Source organism: Lissotriton vulgaris, chromosome 5, assembly GCF_964263255.1.
Source record: "Lissotriton vulgaris chromosome 5, aLisVul1.2, whole genome shotgun sequence".
NCBI lineage: Eukaryota > Metazoa > Chordata > Amphibia > Caudata > Salamandridae > Lissotriton > Lissotriton vulgaris.
Genome location: NC_141693.1, coordinates 1,057,616,412 through 1,057,633,687, shown reverse-complemented (window position 1 = coordinate 1,057,633,687; position 17,276 = coordinate 1,057,616,412). Strand labels below are relative to the sequence as shown.

The 17,276-nt window shown below is 46.7% G+C and overlaps 1 protein-coding gene across 1 annotated transcript in view; it reads right to left on the bottom strand.

Moving 5' to 3' along the window:
- Positions 1 to 16,572, bottom strand: part of INA (internexin neuronal intermediate filament protein alpha) — a 29,405-nt gene extending 12,833 nt beyond the window's left edge. The window contains exon 1 of the mRNA XM_086922716.1: positions 15,413 to 16,572. Within this exon, the coding sequence (XP_086778842.1) occupies positions 15,413 to 16,450 (1,038 nt within the window). The 5' untranslated portion in view covers positions 16,451 to 16,572. The remainder of the gene's footprint in view (positions 1 to 15,412) is intronic.
- Positions 16,573 to 17,276: the final 704 nt, after the last annotated feature.

Here is a 17,276-nt window from a genome sequence, read left to right as displayed (position 1 = left end):
AAGAGCCAATCAAACAATGTGATGCTCAGACAACAGGTGAAAACATAACTATTCAAACTTGCCTATAATGGAGTTTCAGCCACATAAGCAGGTTCTGATCGCCAAACAAACTTTAACTGCCAAAAAAGCTACCAAAGCTGATTTTTTTCTCATCAAGACTTTTAGCTCTCTAAAGTAAATGAGATGAGACATGTAGCGCTATCTATTCAAATAAACAAATACAGTGCATTATTGCATTTGGACTAAAATGCTCCAAACCAATACAGGCTACTCAAAGGTATTAAAAAAGATGTCCTCCTGCCTTTAAGAACAATTCACACACCCACAACCCGTATCCAGAATTTTTAGCCTCTCAACTGCAACTGACCATATTTGTAAATGTCTCTACAAACTATTTATTTTTATTTGTGCTTAGATCCTGCAAACTAACTTGCATTTAATTACAGCTCATCAGAGCACAGCACTCTGGTATACCCGGAGGTGTGATCTGAAAAACCCAAAACACTGAAACAAATATCTTACAATGAAAGGAATTTTAGTAAACTTGAAATGTCTCCTTCTCGATGAGATAGAACACTGAATTTTTAGAGTGCATATCAGTGGCGCAGGGTATATCACTAGTCACAGTTCTAAATAGATACATAATGGTATATCTAGAAAATGCTTATTAAAAAACTATGAACCCTCTTCAGTTGAAATGTTTTCGTTGAATTTTTAAGGTTGTCTTATACAGTGATTATTAACCATAAGACAGTACTAACTTTCGTTAACAGTAGTCTTTCAGTGAATATTTTAGATTTTGTAAGTATACGCTTTAATAGCAGCCTTAAGTTTGCCTGTGCCATCACTCCGAGTATCCAGTGGATAAAGCTGGGACAATGCACAGTTAGCACTTGGCACCCCTAAAATCACTTCCTATGCACCCTATGCCAGCGCTATACACACTGGATCACCATCGGTCACTCTATAATCAGTACGTCTGCCTACCAACCACATCCACTAGTTATGGCCTGTGGATGACCCATGCGCTATCCATAGATGCCTTTGTCCATGCTCCCTGCACAGTCTTCCAGCCCCAGACCCCACGATCAGGGAGATAGTGCCTCTGAAAATGCACAGCACTTCTTCTGCCACATGCTGTCCCTAGTCCCCTTGCTCTCAGTGTCTGCCGTGCATTATTTGTGGCCTTCAGCCACGTTCCTTGCCCAGCACCGCCTTTGCCCTTCACGCAGGGTATTGCATTGCACTGCAGTTGTATTTATTTAGCACTGTGTGTCCCTAACAAGGCATGACTTACAGAGCAGCTTGTTGCGTTTTCGCTTTACAGGAATTCCCTATAGCAATTTCTGTTACTAAACCGAGGTGAGCATCTTTTACTCTGGAAACTTTGCTGCAGATTAATTATGCAAAGCCAACATCTAAAGCAAAAAAGTAAAAATGTTTCTCTACAGTTGCAAGCAATACTATTAAGTACCAGAAACAAATAGTCATGGGGCACGGTTTGATGCAGTTCTATAAATGGACAGACATTTCTCATGGGAACGTACCGAAAGCTCAAAGTTACGCCCAGAGGCTTGGTGGCTCTGCCACTGACTCCATCTGTTAAGAGGGGGCTTGGCGGGGGAGGGTCAATGCAAGTAGTGCTTCTCCGAAGGTGCTTGACATTCTGGTCTAAGAAGGAATAATGCTGGAGCATTCCAGCAAGAAGAAAGAACCATGCAGAAGGTACGCCCCGAACAAGGTTTTCCTTAAGCGGAAGACTGTAAACAAAGGTAATATTTTTGCCAATAAATCCTGGTGTTGGGTATTTCTCTAAAGAAGGGCCACAGAGACGGATGGGCATGAAGTGTGGAAGGATTTATGTGCCAAAGGGACTTGAATTTGATCTGCCTGGACAGAGCTAACTAACCCCTGTAAGACCCCGTCGAACTTCTTAAGGCAAGGACCAACTAGGACTGCCATATCCTGAACGCACTGCAGTTGATGGAATGTGGAGGAAGGAAGTCCCAAAGAGCAAGCACGGCATAATCAAGTGTGGTCTTGATGAGAACACTGACAGTAACTGCTCATTTGACTTTTTGGCTGATGCAAGCCAACTCAACATTTGTGAGTCCACGAGAGGAGACGAGCCATGAATTGTATTTCCCTTCACCAGCACAGCTATGGGCTCTACAGGACGGGGATCAAACAAGACCCGTAATAGATGTTGTCTACTGTCTTTTACAAGGCAAAAAAATAAGTGTTTTTGTTATTAGAGAGGATACTGAGGGACACAGGAATTTTTACTGGAATTTCAAAAGTCATATGTATAATCGATCACTGGTCACAATATGCTTTATATGCTGTGGTTTTGTATTCGCTACTATTCTGTGTAATTGAATCTACACATATGTAACTTGTGCAACTGTTACGCACCCAACTACGTAAAGCGCTCCAATACCTTTGGGTCAAGTTTGCTCTATATAAAACCCCAAAAATAAATAAATCCCTATAAAAGGAGCATATGGTGCCTCGCCTTGTGAGGTGAAACGCATTCAGTCTTTTCCAAATCTGGCATTCTTCATGTGGCTCATGGGGAAATGTGGCATAATTTGTAGTACATGTGTGTTTTTGTTTTACATAGCAGGTTCATATATGAGAATAGTTGCTTTTGTGAAGGCGATTTTTCCTTTGTAGCTTTCCCCTTGAAAGCCCCATAGCTGATCTGGGAAGGATGGGGGATGCAAATGATATCTCTTGCCAGACCTGGGATACCCCAGAGTATAAATGAATGACCCAGATGAATATCGACCATGTCTCCACTGTCTTCTACTCAATACACATCATGTGGCCTTGGGTGACATCCCACTTTGGGTTTGTTTGGGGGCTGAAAGGAAACTGCAGACTTCACTTAGGCCACCAGGGCATCTCCCTTAAAACACAGTGCATATGTCTATCACCTTGCCCCCTTCCTAGGTGGAAATTCCAAGAAATATGTGCCAAACACAGAGAGGACAGATTAATGGATTTTTTATATGCCATATTAAATTATTTGGCCTTCTATTCATCTGATCATTGGGAAAAACTCTATAGCTCTAGAGAGACGTAGGACCAGGACACCCCTTGTGGCTATTTCTTAACAAGTAGAAGACCAAGCCTATAACATCAGAAATGTGTTGCTGCTGTGTTTGACTGAACAGATTGGTGCTATACTCCCCTGGAGAGAAGAGAAGCAGCCTGATCCTGTCAGCCAAGAGCATGGCCCAAGTCTCCTGACCCAGCACGGAGGGTGACGTGAGGTACAGAGCTTCCCCTTGAGCTATGAGAGTCTGAAGGTAAGTGCCTGTGACTTGGCCTAACAGATTAGCTTCAACTGCCAGGCAATCAGCTGCTCGAATGAAACGAGGTCTGTGACTATTAGTTAACCTGCCTTCCATTTGAATCCCCTTAATTCGTGAGAGTTAGCTATGTTGATGTTTCCAGAACAAGAAAGCCAAAAGTGTTTTCCATTTTACCATATGTCTCAGGGTAGTGTATCAAGGCTCGTGCTAGTTGACTTCTCGGCCTCTTCTCAGCCTAATGTACAAGTTATTTTTTGTGACTCTTCATCAGTCGAGTCATATGGTATGGTTTTATCCTGCCTTTTTAGGTCTCGGCTAGCGTAGGCTGCGCACATGCGCAGTTTCGCTGGCGAGATTTAATGACCGAGTAGCGAGGGTAAACCCCGCCACTCTTCTCTATTGGCTGGCCTCCTAAACGGCGGCCAGCCATTGGAGAAGAGGTCTCAGTGACGTCATTCTCTCCATCTAAGCCCCGTCCTTTTCGGATTGGGGGCGTGTTTTTTAGTTTTGTTCTACCCTCGTCTACATTAGCTGGAATGGTAAACAACAGTCAAAAACGCGCCCGTTGTTTACATTCCAGCCAATGGAGAAGAGGGTAGGAAGAAAAACACGCCCTCCAGTCTGCAAAGGACGGGGCTGTTTTGCCATTTCTAGCTTCATGTTCCCACGCAAATGGAACTTGCACATAAAAGCTTATCCGTCAACGTGCTTCGTTTGCGGTGTCTCATCACCTTCAGAGTACTACTCTTCTAAATAGTAACATGCCTTCATTTGTACCCTCTTTGGAAATGGGACGCAAGCCACGCAGCCCCAGGTATCTTTAGTACTGCTGGGATTGTGGCCGTGCAGGGTGCGCGGCCTCCGTCATGTTGGAGGAGCAAGAGGCAGGCAGTGCTTGAGGGGGGAGGGGCACTGCCACCAGGATCGTCTCCTACGGCTTGCCACTGTGCGCCCCCACTTCGCGAGTGGTGGGCCCAGGACTCCATGGCCTGCCAACCGCCCTGGTAACAAAACTCGCTCGCACTGCACAAAACCCCGCAGGTGGTCTTCCACCTGCTCCCTTTTCGCCGGTGTGAGGGCTGCGAGCGGCCCCTCCCCCGGCCTGTGCTGTGCACACTGCGGCAGCGCCACGAGGCAGCAGCGCAGAGCAAGCAGCAGTGTGCTTGCACGCCCAGCCAGGGAATTCCCTCAGGCTCTTCCCTAAATTCTCGCACCTATTGTTATCGCTTGCAGGTTCTTATTCCCTCTGCATTTTCTACCCATGATTGGCACGCTTGTTGCTTGCTTATACCTCCTATAATAGTCTCCTAAAAGTGGCTTGCCTGGTTTCGTAACCATTCCAGGAAGTGAACAATTATAAAAGTGAGAACACGCCGGATAACTTTCGCCTCCCTGTCTTTAGGTCTAGTCCCAGATTATTATTATTTAAAGCATTTTTATTATTTGACTTTCGGCATTATTTATTCAAACACTTCTGTGAGAAAAATCAGACATTTACAAATTTCGGTTTGCACAGTGGCAAGTTTTGTGTCATGTCCTTGGAGAGTTGATTAATACTGTTTTCCCTGCGTGTGACAGGCAGGACAATTTTCACACCTATAATTCATCCAAGTTTGTGTACATTTTATCGTTTTACTTTAACGGTGTTATCAGCGAGGGTCTGCTCGTGTGATTTTGAACCTTAGATTTTCCATTCTTATGTCATTGAGTACTAGGTCGCTGTTCCCACACAAACTTCAAAGGCAAGGCAACCTTGCACCAACAACGCAACTTGCTTGCTAGTGGGCCTTGCATTATTACAGTTGCGTTTTCATGAACGTTAATGTGCAACCAAAACCCCTCCCATAGGTGTAAACCATGTCGTTTCATCACACTTAGAACTCATGTTTTTACACAAGGCTGATCCATAGCAGATTTTCAAGATAACTACTGACTGCGCGCTCCTATCTGAGAACTCTGTGTGTGTGGCTCATGGTGTTTGTGTAGCTGCGTGTGTGTGGCTCTGTGTGTGTGTGTGGCTCTGTGTGTGTGTGTGGCTCTGTGTGTGTGTGTGGCTCTGTGTGTGTGTGGCTCTGTGTGTGTGTGTGTCTGTCTGTGTGTATGTGTGTCTGTGTGTGTGTGTGGGGGGGCTCTGTGTGTGGTGCAAATGCAATAGGTCTCTTATTTGCGAGAGATTAAGCTATTGGTATTGTAAATGACAATGCCATTTATTTATCTGTTTTCAAAACCAACACATAAATAAAAAGTTTGTCATTTACAATGCCAAAAGCTCTAACTTTTCCGAAGGCGAAACCGTTGCATTGTAAATGCTTGTTTTGTTTGGGTCACTCGGCTCTTGTCAAAACTTGGTATGCGGATAGTTAATATATCTGGGTTACAGGTTTGCCGGGGTGGTAGGGCATGCTCTCTGCCTAGCTCTTCTCTGTCATCAGATGGTAAACAATGGCATCCATGAACAATTACGTGTTCTATGGTTTCCGGAATGACTCAAGGCATGCACATGTGGTGACTTTATTACAGCAACTAATTTACAGCAACTAGAAGTTATCTCCTGTTTTAGCTCACATCTCCAAATGAGGGCATTATCCTTGTTTCCAGATCAGTTTTTTTCAGGAGATGACAGAGTTGAGGGTCATTGGTTCACATGTGAAACTGGAACTGAAGCTCATTTACCTACACATGTTCCTGATGAAGTAGTAAAAAGGTTGAAAGTGAATGGGATGTTTCATGAGTCCTGGGACTTGCTCTTCATAATGGATGTGTTCACTAAGTCTGCAGTATTGGGAACGAGTGTTGGCAACAATTCCTCTATGTGTGCTGAGAGGGAAGGTTTTGCCATTAGGTGGGAAGCTGTAATCTTCTGAGCCAGTCTGGTGATCTCTGACTCCTCCCATGGCTTTGGCAAATTCAGGGCGGACTGTGAGGTCGGATATGGTTATAGCGGGTTGAAGCAATGATCTAGGAATAGTTCTTAATGACTTCTTTAACGTTTGCCATTTTCGAATCAAATACTGCAGGCAGACCCACAATACTACTGCCACGCAACATGCACCTCAGGTGTGTTTTAGTGACTCCTGGTTGGTCAGTTTGAAAAAGATATTGGAGAGTTCTCTTGAATGACTGGTAGCCCTGCTCACACATTCTAAATGTTGTATCTTTTCAACCTCTTGACAGCTTTGTAATATCCTTTTCTGTATATTTTCCATCTGGCCAAATCTTCCTTAGAAACTGATCATGACCATTGGTGTTCTAGCTTCCTAAAAACTAATTAGATCAACGAGTGTTGTACCACTAATTCTAGGGTTTCTCTTTAATCTTCTTGAAGGCAGCAGCTTAGTTGAGTGTTATCGATGTCTTGCACTAGAGGGTATGTACATTTTTCTCGCATTTTTGTTGCAGGATATGTTATTTTTCTGGCATGAGGTTTGAAACTCTGTGTTGTCTTCTCCCTGGGGCAGTCTGATTCGCCTGAAAACTGGTGGCTTGCTGTTTTATTGCATTTAATGTACAGAGATTATTGGTCTGACCACAGGTGAAGCTGTACAAGTTAGATTATAAACAGTACATCAGATTTAGCGTAAAGCCATCTACGTGTCTTGGGCCATGAAGCCTACAGCATGGACGTAATCCCTTAATTCACACAGTGCCTAATGTATAACTCCATCCACCCACATGCTGAATATGCCTATTATGTGCATTTTCGATATTAGAGCGTGTAGTTGTAAAGCAATTTCAAGAATGCCGTCAAGTCAGGCCTTGGCAAGCGTGGAAGGGGGTATATCATAACTATTATGAAAAGGGACCCTTTTCCTTTCATATATTGGATGTTATACAGGTTATAAATCTTATGCCTCGTTGTAATGGAGTCTAGTGGCTAAATCGTGAACTGCAAAACCACAGCTCCCGAGTTTTATCCTCAGTGTGGTCGAAGGGGCACTCCAGTTGCCCACTCAACCATACTGTATGATCTTCCGAAAATGACATTTTGTCTCGGAGTCATAATATTTGCCAAAGCAGGTAGTGTGCAGAAACCGGAAAATACCAGAGCAGCATTATGCATCATATAAATAATAGACAGAACATGCATTAAAATCCTTCTGTGAACACATATGCATAGGCATGGCCTTAAAATTCATCTCTTACGGCTGCCTGCAGGCTGTGAGATAAATGGAGAAGGAACTGCAACACCCATTAGAAAAAACTGATGGATTTCCAGAATGGCTGGCTCACAGCTGTGAAATGCACCAAAGGCAAGAAATTACAACGTTGTTTACAGTTCGCATGAGTTTGCAGGGTGATGGGGGATGTGGGGAAGGAGAAGGAGGGCTCTGAGTGATTGCTTTGCTGAAACACCAGGGAATAAACCCAATGCTACTTTTCACGCCTCCCTGCTCTCCACACGGGGCTGATTAAGGGGGAGGAGTCTACAAGGAGCTGTGTCCTGTGCTTCGGTATGTGATGTGTGCAGAGGGCACCATCCAGAGCCGTTTCAAGGGGAATGAATAGGAGATGTTGTTCATGAGGCCCTACACTTTTTGGACCCCCAGTTCTACTGCAAATGGATTTATGGAATTAGAAACACGCTTTTGTTAATGATGAGGTCGCTAACAGGGCCAAACTACTTAATGGCGACAGATTCGGAAGCTGTTGCGTTTTCAATTTTGCTTCAAGACATTTTTAAATACTTCAAGTCTGGTTCTTGTGCCTGCTGGCACAAATGAAGAGTGCCCAGAGGCACAGGTTGACGTTCTTGACTCAGGCCAAACTTCTGACAAGCCTGAGAGTATCTCCTCCTCTTCAATGTATTACTATGTGTATGCACATGGCGTGGATTTTTTGTTGTTGTTGAAGTATTCGTTTATTCCATGTTTCCAAACTACATTTGTGTATTTTTGGAACTGTTAAGCATACAGAAGTACAGTACATACGAAGAGAGAAGGTAGCAATTTAGAAGACCATCTACAACTAGGTGCGGATATAACACCTGCGTTGGAAGTTTTATTTTCACCCACTATAAATCTGGGTGTAAAATAATGAGAGATAACACACACAAGTGGTATATGTGCCCCTCCGCATGTGATACATACCTCTTGCACACAGGTTTGCCCGGATAGTCTGCAACAAGTACAACTTAGCGAGAATTGCCCATGCAAAAACAGGAGTGAAATATGCACTTCATTAATAATGTTATTCATAATGCCAATCAATCAGTCAATCAATCAAGCATTTGTATAGCGCGCTACTCACCGGAGGGTCTCAAGGCGCTTGGGGGGGCCGCTACTGCTCGAACAGCCAGGTCTTGAGTTGCTTCCTGAAGGAGAGGTGGTCTTGGGTCAGGCGGAGGTGGATGGGGAGGGAGTTCCACGTTTTGGCAGCCAGGTAGGAGAAGGACCTTCCTCCCGCGGTGGCTCTTTGGATGCGTGGAACAGCGGCGAGGGCGTGGCTGGTTGATCGCAGCTGGCGAGTGGGAGTGTAGAAGGTAAGTCGGTCGTTGAGGTATCTGGGGCCTTGTTTGTGGAGAGCTTTGTGTGCGTGGGTGAGGAGTCGGAACGTGATTCTCTTGCTGACGGGGAGCCAGTGCAGGTCTCTCAGGTGTCCGGAGATGTGGCTGTTTCGGGGTATGTCCAGGATGAGTCGTGCTGAAGCGTTGCTGAATGCCCTGGAGCCTTTTCTGAAGTTTGGGTGTGGTTCCGGCGTAGAGGGCGTTACCGTAGTCCAGTCAGCTGGTGACGAGCGCCTGCACCATTTTAGTACTAACTCATGGGTCGAAATATAGAAGGCTTGGATACACAGAGCATGTATAGAATGTGAGGAAAACAATGTTTTAGAGCACAGAAAGAGACAGAGACGGATAGTGAGATAGAGGTATGTAGAATGATTGATTTACAAACAGATTATACAAACAGGGGTGGGTTCTGCATGAGTCATAATAGAGTGACTGACAAAGAGAATGACCTGGAAAGTGAACCTAACAGACACTTGCGATAAACAAACAAAATATAAAAAGACAGGTATAGTACATTCAGACATACAGACAAATGCAGGGTGACTGAGAAATAGAGACTGCTTAATAGACAGGTTATGCATTAAGACATAGGGTTGTGGTTCAGTGGTGTGAGATTGACCGAGACATGGAGACGGCTTTATAGACAATAGCATCATTGAAAAATTGGTTAATATTTCATTAAGGTATAGAGAGAGAGACTGAGACAGACAGCAACAGGGAGTGATGGAGACAAAATTACTCAAAGAACGGGCCGATTATATGAATAAGGAAAATCATGCATAGGCAGAGACTGAGACAGACATTGGGGTGAAATCCATGAGTAAGAAACTGTTCAATAGACAAAAAGAGAGGGCAAAATAGGCAGTAGCATGGAAACTGAGACATACAGACTGCTCAAAAGACATGGAGCCATAGAAAGGCAGTGTCATGGAAACAGAGATAGTGCACACTCAATAAACAGAAAGCGAGGCTGCGACAGGCAAAGGCATAAAAAACTGAGATACAACGATTGTTCAATAGACAGAACGAAAGAAAGAGGCAAGTAGTGGCAGGGAAAATGGGACACAGACAGCTCAATAGACAGAAAGAGAGGCCAAGATAGACAGTGGTATGAAAACTGAGACATAGAGACTACTCTGTAAACAGGAATGCAGGCTGATGGGTATACGGTCCGACTGGCCTTTTGCCCAGTCTGCCACTGCCACATGGGCCAGTTTGCAAGGACCAGTGTATGGCCTTTTTTGGTGGTCCAGTGGGCTCTGTTGATATATGAGAGTATGAGAGTATGAGAGTGAGTGAGTGAGTGAGTGAGTGAGTGAGTGAGTGAGTGAGTGAGTGAGTGAGTGAGTGAGTGAGTGGAAAGAGAGTAGCGAGAGGGACTGACTGAATGAGAGAATGAGATACTGACCGACTGAGAGAGAGACTGACAGAGACTGACTGACAGAGAGAGAGAGACTGATTGACAGAGAGACTGACTGACCGAGAAAGAGAAACTGACTGACAGAGAGAGAGAGAGAGAGACTGACAGAGAGACTGAATGACTGACAGAGACAGAGAGAGACTGGCAGAGAGAGAGACTGACTGTGAGGGAGACTGACTGAATAACAGACTGGCTGACAGAGGGAGAGACTGACAGAATGAGATACTGATTGTCTCTCTCCGTCAGTCTCCCTCTCAGTCAATCAGTATCTCATTCTCTGTCAGTCTCTCCCTCTGTCAGCCGGTCTGTTATTCAGTCAGTCTCCCTCACAGTCTGTCTCTCTCTCTGTCTCTCTCTGTCAGTCTCCCTCTCAGTCAGAGAGAGAGACAGACTGACTGATAGAGAGACTGAATGACAGAGAGAGAGAGACTGACTGACAAAGAGAGAGAGACTGGTGGAGAGAGACACTGAATGACTGACAGAGAGACTGAGAGAGACTGACAGAGGGAGACTGACAGAGAGAGAGAGAGGCTGACAGAGAGAGACAGACTGAAAGATACTGACTGACAGAGGGAGAGACTGACAGAGACTGACTGACTGAGAGACTGAGAGACTGACAGAGAGAGACTGACAGAGAGAGACTGATCGAGAGAGAGACTGACTGACTGACAGAGAGAGACTGACTGACAGAGAGATTGACAGAGAGACTGACTGACAGTCAGACAGAGAGAGACTGACAGAGAGAGAGACTGTGATGGAATTGGGGTCAAAGTGTGTATGAAGCTATGCAATGCCTCTTAAGATTGCTATTGTCTGCTAATAAAAATGTATTATCAAATTGTGCTCTTTGTAGTTACATCTGCTCTTGAAATACAGCATTGTTGCATTGTCTAACGTTTTGAAACAGGTTTGATTTTTTTAATCTGGCGCTGCCCCCCCCCCCCCCCCCTCACTGACCCCGCCCCTACCGGTACGGCTCTCGGCCCCAAATCACACTGTAATGTGGGACCCCGACAGAAAGTTGGTGAGTACCCATACTGTATATTGTGTTTTTATGATCCATATATGCACTGTTAACTCATTGTCATTTTTTATATTCTTCCCAATTGAACATGTGTAACAAGTATTTTTAACTGTAATTTTTTTATGCTATACCCCAACGGTGTTTTTTTTACTGATATTGTTGGCACATTGTTATGGTTTTAACTAATTAAACAGTAAAATATTCTGATTCTGTATTCAAATATGAACCAATGTTTCTTTTATTTTCTGCTTTGGGTGACCATGGCATGCCTGAGGACCACAACTCATGATGCCCACTGAACGAAAGCTTCCTACAGATATAGCTTTGTCTATGGAAGCGGGCATCGATAGCCCGCCTTACCACTACGAATTTCTTCAAACACATCTGTTCTCTTTCTAGATGGGGCCAGGTTCACAAAAGATTTCGTCTGGAGACGCCTGTGGATATTTAATATTTGCAGCAGACGTCTTACGGCCTTCCAAGACATGCAGGGGAGCGTCTGGAGATCCCTCCAGAAGTCCTTGACTCAGTCTGAGCCATGCGCCCTGCATGTCCGACCCGCCCCAGTGAGAACCTTGGGAATACGATGGAAATGGCGGGTGTAAACCGGAGAGGGGGTGGGTGTCTAATATTCTGCCCCGAAGGAACGGTGTGAGCATTGAGCTCACTGCCCCAATAAATAAGATCCCATTAACATGAAATGTGATTTTCTAATTTACATTTAAATAAATGTTTCACTCACAGAAACCACTGCCCTTTTATATCCTGTGCTCCTGTTGTTGGAGACGGAAGAACAGCATCTCTACGTCGTATTTCATTAAATCTTACTTTGAATCGTTTTAGAAAGATTTAGGGCTCGGTTTGATCCCAGAATAGTACATTATGCAATGTAAATTGTGCCCGCCTGTTGGAAATATTTCGTGAAAACATGTATATGGTAAAATCAAATCACATTAAATTAGCGAAAGGATTTTTCTGCGATTCACTCAGAAGAGAAAACTGTTGGTTCTGTTAGTGGGTTATCTGTAAGAAACACACCTACAAGGCTTTACAGAAGATTTCTGACACGGTCCGGTTAGAAAATTACTTTTTTGCTCGTGGATTTCAGGCATTAAATCAGCGCTGTGGTAATCATATTACACGCACAAATCCACTGTAGATTATGCAGCCAAATCTACATCTGTAAGACTTGGAATTCCTGTGATGCACCAGTCGAGCAGAGAGTCCTATAATACTTAAAAACCCTTCACAAAAGCTGCCGTCGCCCCTTCAATGGCATTACTGGGGCGGCGTGTAAGAAGATTACAGGAAATAATAATGCTGCCGAATCTTCTAGAACGGGATCAGGCGCTGTTCCATCTCTACAACGGGGTGGCTGACCCGAGCGAGCGCCTCCTGGCCAGGGCACAACGTCTAGGTACATCGGCTTGGGTCACTAATCCGGATATTTCAGGCGTTTATCTTTTTTTACACAGATCAAGCCTGAGGTCTTTATATTAATAAAAGCCAAATCCAGTTCCAGAAGAAAATCACTATCAGATAACGGGGATGAATTTGCGTCCATCGCACGCACCGTGCTTCCAATACAAGAAGCTATGGGGACTCAGGTCCAGGTAAATAAAGTAATCTGGCATGACTGGCAACTGGACTCGGGCCTAAATCTGCACTTCTTCTGGTGTGGCGTGAGTCCGGCACCGAGGACCAACGGAGGCGTTGGGGAGAACACGTATCTACCTGAAAGTTGGGTGTTCAGAGGTGCACGGTCTACTTGAGAGCAGAATAAGAATAGCATACAACGGAAAGGACATGTGACTGGGACATCAGGGCGTACAATTATTATTGTTTCACCTTACACGTTTTGTTTTGGTAAAGTTCTGAAACCGGGTTCCAACGCCAGCAATTCCGCCACTATACTCCGTTTCCTTCAACTCTGTGACCAGAGAATGTCTTCTTTTCAGACTAGAAAACTGGAAACGGTAACATGAACCATTTCTGACGGCTTAAAATTATGTTATTTTTGGTATATGCCTTGACGGGTGCTGCGCGGAAATTGTTACTTTTCAGGCAGATCGGATCTCTGTTGCGAGCTGATATTCAGCACCTTGGACAGAGTCCCCATGCAACATCAGTACATAGCAGCGTCGCCGTCCGCCCTATGGCTTCCTTTCAGGAAGAGTCAGAGTATCAATATTCATGTCAGGGCGCCGGGCTCACCAAGGGCGTGTGCCCTGATTACCTTTACATAATAAGTGATGCCGCAGTGATAATGAGCAACAGTTTCTTACTACTGACAGCCGCACAATGGATCATGCTTGCAGGGAAATGATAGTGGCATCTGAAGAATTAAAAGCAAGGGCATTGGGCGGACCAGATAAGAAGAGAGTGGGTCTACCGTAGGCAGGCAGATATGGCTGAGAGGGCGCATCAGCAGACTTCAGCCAGTGCCGGAATTCCAGGGGCCCAATTCTTTGGGTCGGTTTAATAGTTTAGATGCACTGACTCAGATTAATTTTTGATCCCTCTGAGGCACCGGGGCACAGTCGGGCAAACGGATTTGGGTCATTTAAGCCTTTTATTTTTTCCAATGTCATGAAAAAGTGATGCAGCTGTGATTGCGTAATAACATATGTAAAGATGTTCTGTGTAAAGCGCTTCGGGTATAAGTTGCGAGTAATGAATGAAAATATTTGTAAGTGGCGCTTTGTCATTTGGACAGAATCAAATCCCAAGTAAAACATAGAGATTTGATGCAATGATGAACAAAGATGGATTTGGCTCATTTTCTGAAGGGAGTATATATACCTCAATGCGGTGTTTTTAGCTCCTACTTCTGTCTCCGAACACGAGAAGACCCTTGGGTGGAAATACGTATTTCAAGTCTGAAAGGGAGCCCAGTGGCACCTCAGACGGAATTGGAGGTATGTCATCTCCCGTATTCCTCATTTTCAATCACTTCCGAGTACAACCAACTGAATATACTGAAGTCCAGTCCTGGAATCCTGTGCAGCTCCACTTGGTTCCAATCTTTCAAAATGTGACCTACCCAACGCCAGCAGCTGCTGCCACTACTGCCAAGAGAGTGCACCTCAAAGGCAGCCCTCAGGATTGAGTGCAGTCACCTAAAACCCCAAAACCCTCCCTCTCAGCACCACTCGACACTTTCTTCTCAGCAGCGGTCCCTCCATTGCCCTTTTTGTAAACCACAGAGTCCCTTCAAACCCTTAATTACAGTCATCCCTATGGACCCACCCATACAAATACAAACCTTCAGGCACCCATATCTTGAGCAACCCTATCACCAGTGACAAAACTTTCATTGTTGGCACCACCAACGATTGACCCTTCAGAGCCCACTGTCCTTACTAGAAGCTCTCTGTCAGTAGGTGTGGCACTGACTATCCGCTCAATAGTTCCTTGCTGGTCCATATAAAATCATATGAAAGCTATGCAAAGCACGAATCACAATTACAGCTCTGGTACAACCACAGCCGCACAAGAAGATGTCCACAATGCGCAAGAACTAATCTAGAGATTTACGGTAACACAAGAGTAGGAAAGGGTACCTAAAAAGGAAAGGGAGCACACCTGTGTAAATGGCACCATGACTATGTTCCAGTGGTGTAAAATTCCAGTTATTTGACTGCTGGCACTGTGCCACTCGTGTTTCCCAGGGATGCCTTATAGGAAGGGGCTCATCCCTGTACAGGCCTGCACGCCCATGATTCTAGTACCCTCCCTAAGCACCAGTAATTACAATCCCCTCAGAACAATACCGATAAAACTTCTATCACTTACTGTGCCACTGAATACCTTAGTTCTTTGCCAGCTCCTGAAGACGGGTGGTTATGCAAAAATACTAAGATCTGGTAGATGGCTCACGAGGAGTTGCACGAGCATAAAAGGGGGTACGGCACAGGCACCCCCTTAATGGTATCCCTAGTTCAGGGATTCAATGGTACGAAAATTCAAGTAATGCCACTGAGGCCAAACCACCTAGTCCATCAATATCACTCTACCTCTGTCCAGATACACTAGGGATGGCTCGCCTGAAAGATGAAAGTTTCAGGGGTTGCACAAACATCTCAGAAGGGGTCACATGCATGACCCACTGAACCCCAACTGACTCCCAAGGCCCCCTTTACCTGCAGCCCGGCCACGTCGGCGCCGTGGCGCTCCTCCATCTCTTGCATCTGCCTCTCCAGCGACTCATTGGTGCCGCGCAGGCTCTCGATCTCGATGGTGCGGGCCTGCAGCTGGCGCCGGTACTCGTTGAGCTCCTCGCGGCTGGCGCGGATGGCCTCGCCGCTGCGGGAGGCCTGCTCGCTCAGGTTCACGTACTTGGACTTGTACCACTCCTCGGCCGACTGCAGGTTCTTGGCGGCCAGCGACTCGTACTGGCAGCGGATGTCCTTGAGCGCCGAGGTCAGGTCGGGCTTGGCCACCTCCAGCTCCACCGAGACCTGGGCGGCCTGCAGCGCGGCCAGCAGCTCGGACACCTCCTCCTCGTGCGCCCGGCGCAGGAACGAGATCTCGTCGAGCAGCGACTCCACCCTCTTCTCCAGGTCCAGGCGCGCCATCGTGGCGTCGTCGACGTCCTTGCGGTGGGCCTTGAGCGCGTGCTGCGTCTCCTCGCGCGCGCGGACCTCGTCGTCGCAGCGCTCGCGCAGCCGCTGCAGCTCGTCCTCCATGTTGTCGCGCTCCAGCAGCGCGCGGGACCGCTCTGAGGTCAGCTCCTCCAGCTGGGCCCGCAGCTCCTTCAGCTCCTGCGCGTAGAGCTGCGCCAGGCGCGAGGGCTCGGCCTGCCGCTGCCGCAGGGCGCCCAGCTCGGCCTCCAGCAGCTGGTTCTGCTGCTCCAGACTGTGCACCTTCTCGATGAACATGGCGAAGCGGTCGTTCAGGCCCTGCAGCTGCTCCTTCTCGTTGGTGCGGATGATCTTGAACTCGTTGTTGGCCGTCGAGGCCTGAGAGAGGTCGACGGTGTCGGCGCCGCGGCTGGAGCCCGAGCGCCGGTAGGAGGCCAGCGAGGAGACATTGCTGCGGGGCTGCGAGGCCCGGAAGCTGCCCGAGGAGACGGTGGTGGTCCGGACGGCGCTACCCCCGTAGCGGGAGGCCGAGATGCGGGCCGAGTCCCCGAAGACCTTCCTGTAGGAGGAGAGGTAGTGTTCGGAGCTGAAACTCATGGTGGAGACACAAGTGGGGGCACCAGCAGCCTGCACCTGCCTCTTAAAGCCTGGGCCAGGAGACCTGTAGGTCACTTCAGGGGAGGCGTAGCCAGAGGTGTCCACAGCCACTCTCACCACTTAGTGTCTTCAGTCACTCTCTTCCAGGCGGGTCCCTCTTTCTACTCTCTCAGCCAGGTGTCTATAGTAATCTCGCTAATGAGCTATGTGCAGCCACCCTCTAAAGCAATGTCTTCGTCCACTCCCGTCTTGCCAGGAATCTGAAGCTCCTCTCTCAAGGCTGTGTCTGCAGGCACTCTTTCTAGTTGCTACACTCTCTTAGCCTGGTGTCTGCAAGACTCTCTCTAAAGAGGTGTCTGCATCTGTTCTCTAAAGCCAGCGACTTTGTTTACTCTCTTCCAGGCAGGTATCGGCAGCCACTTTTTCCAAAGAAGACTCTTCCAGGAATGTTCCTGCAGCTCCCCTCTCTGTCAGATGTTTGCAGCCACTTTCTTCTAGGCAGATCTCTAAAGCTGCTCTCTCCAGAGAGGTTTGCAGCAACCCTGTACCATGCAGGTCTCTGCAGCTCTTCTCAAGTCAGGTGTCTCTGACCACTCTCTCCCAGGCAGGTCTGCAGCCACGCTCTTTATTCGAGGTCTCTACAGGCCACTCTCTTAATCAGGTGTCTGCTCCCACTGTTTCAAGGCAGGTCTGCATCCACTCTCCAAGGTAGGTCTCAGTGATCACTCTTTTCAAGGTCGGTCTGCATCCGCTCTCCAAGGTAGGTCTCTGTGATCACTCTCTCCAAGGTAGCTCTCTGCAGCCACACCTTCCCTGCCAGCTTTCT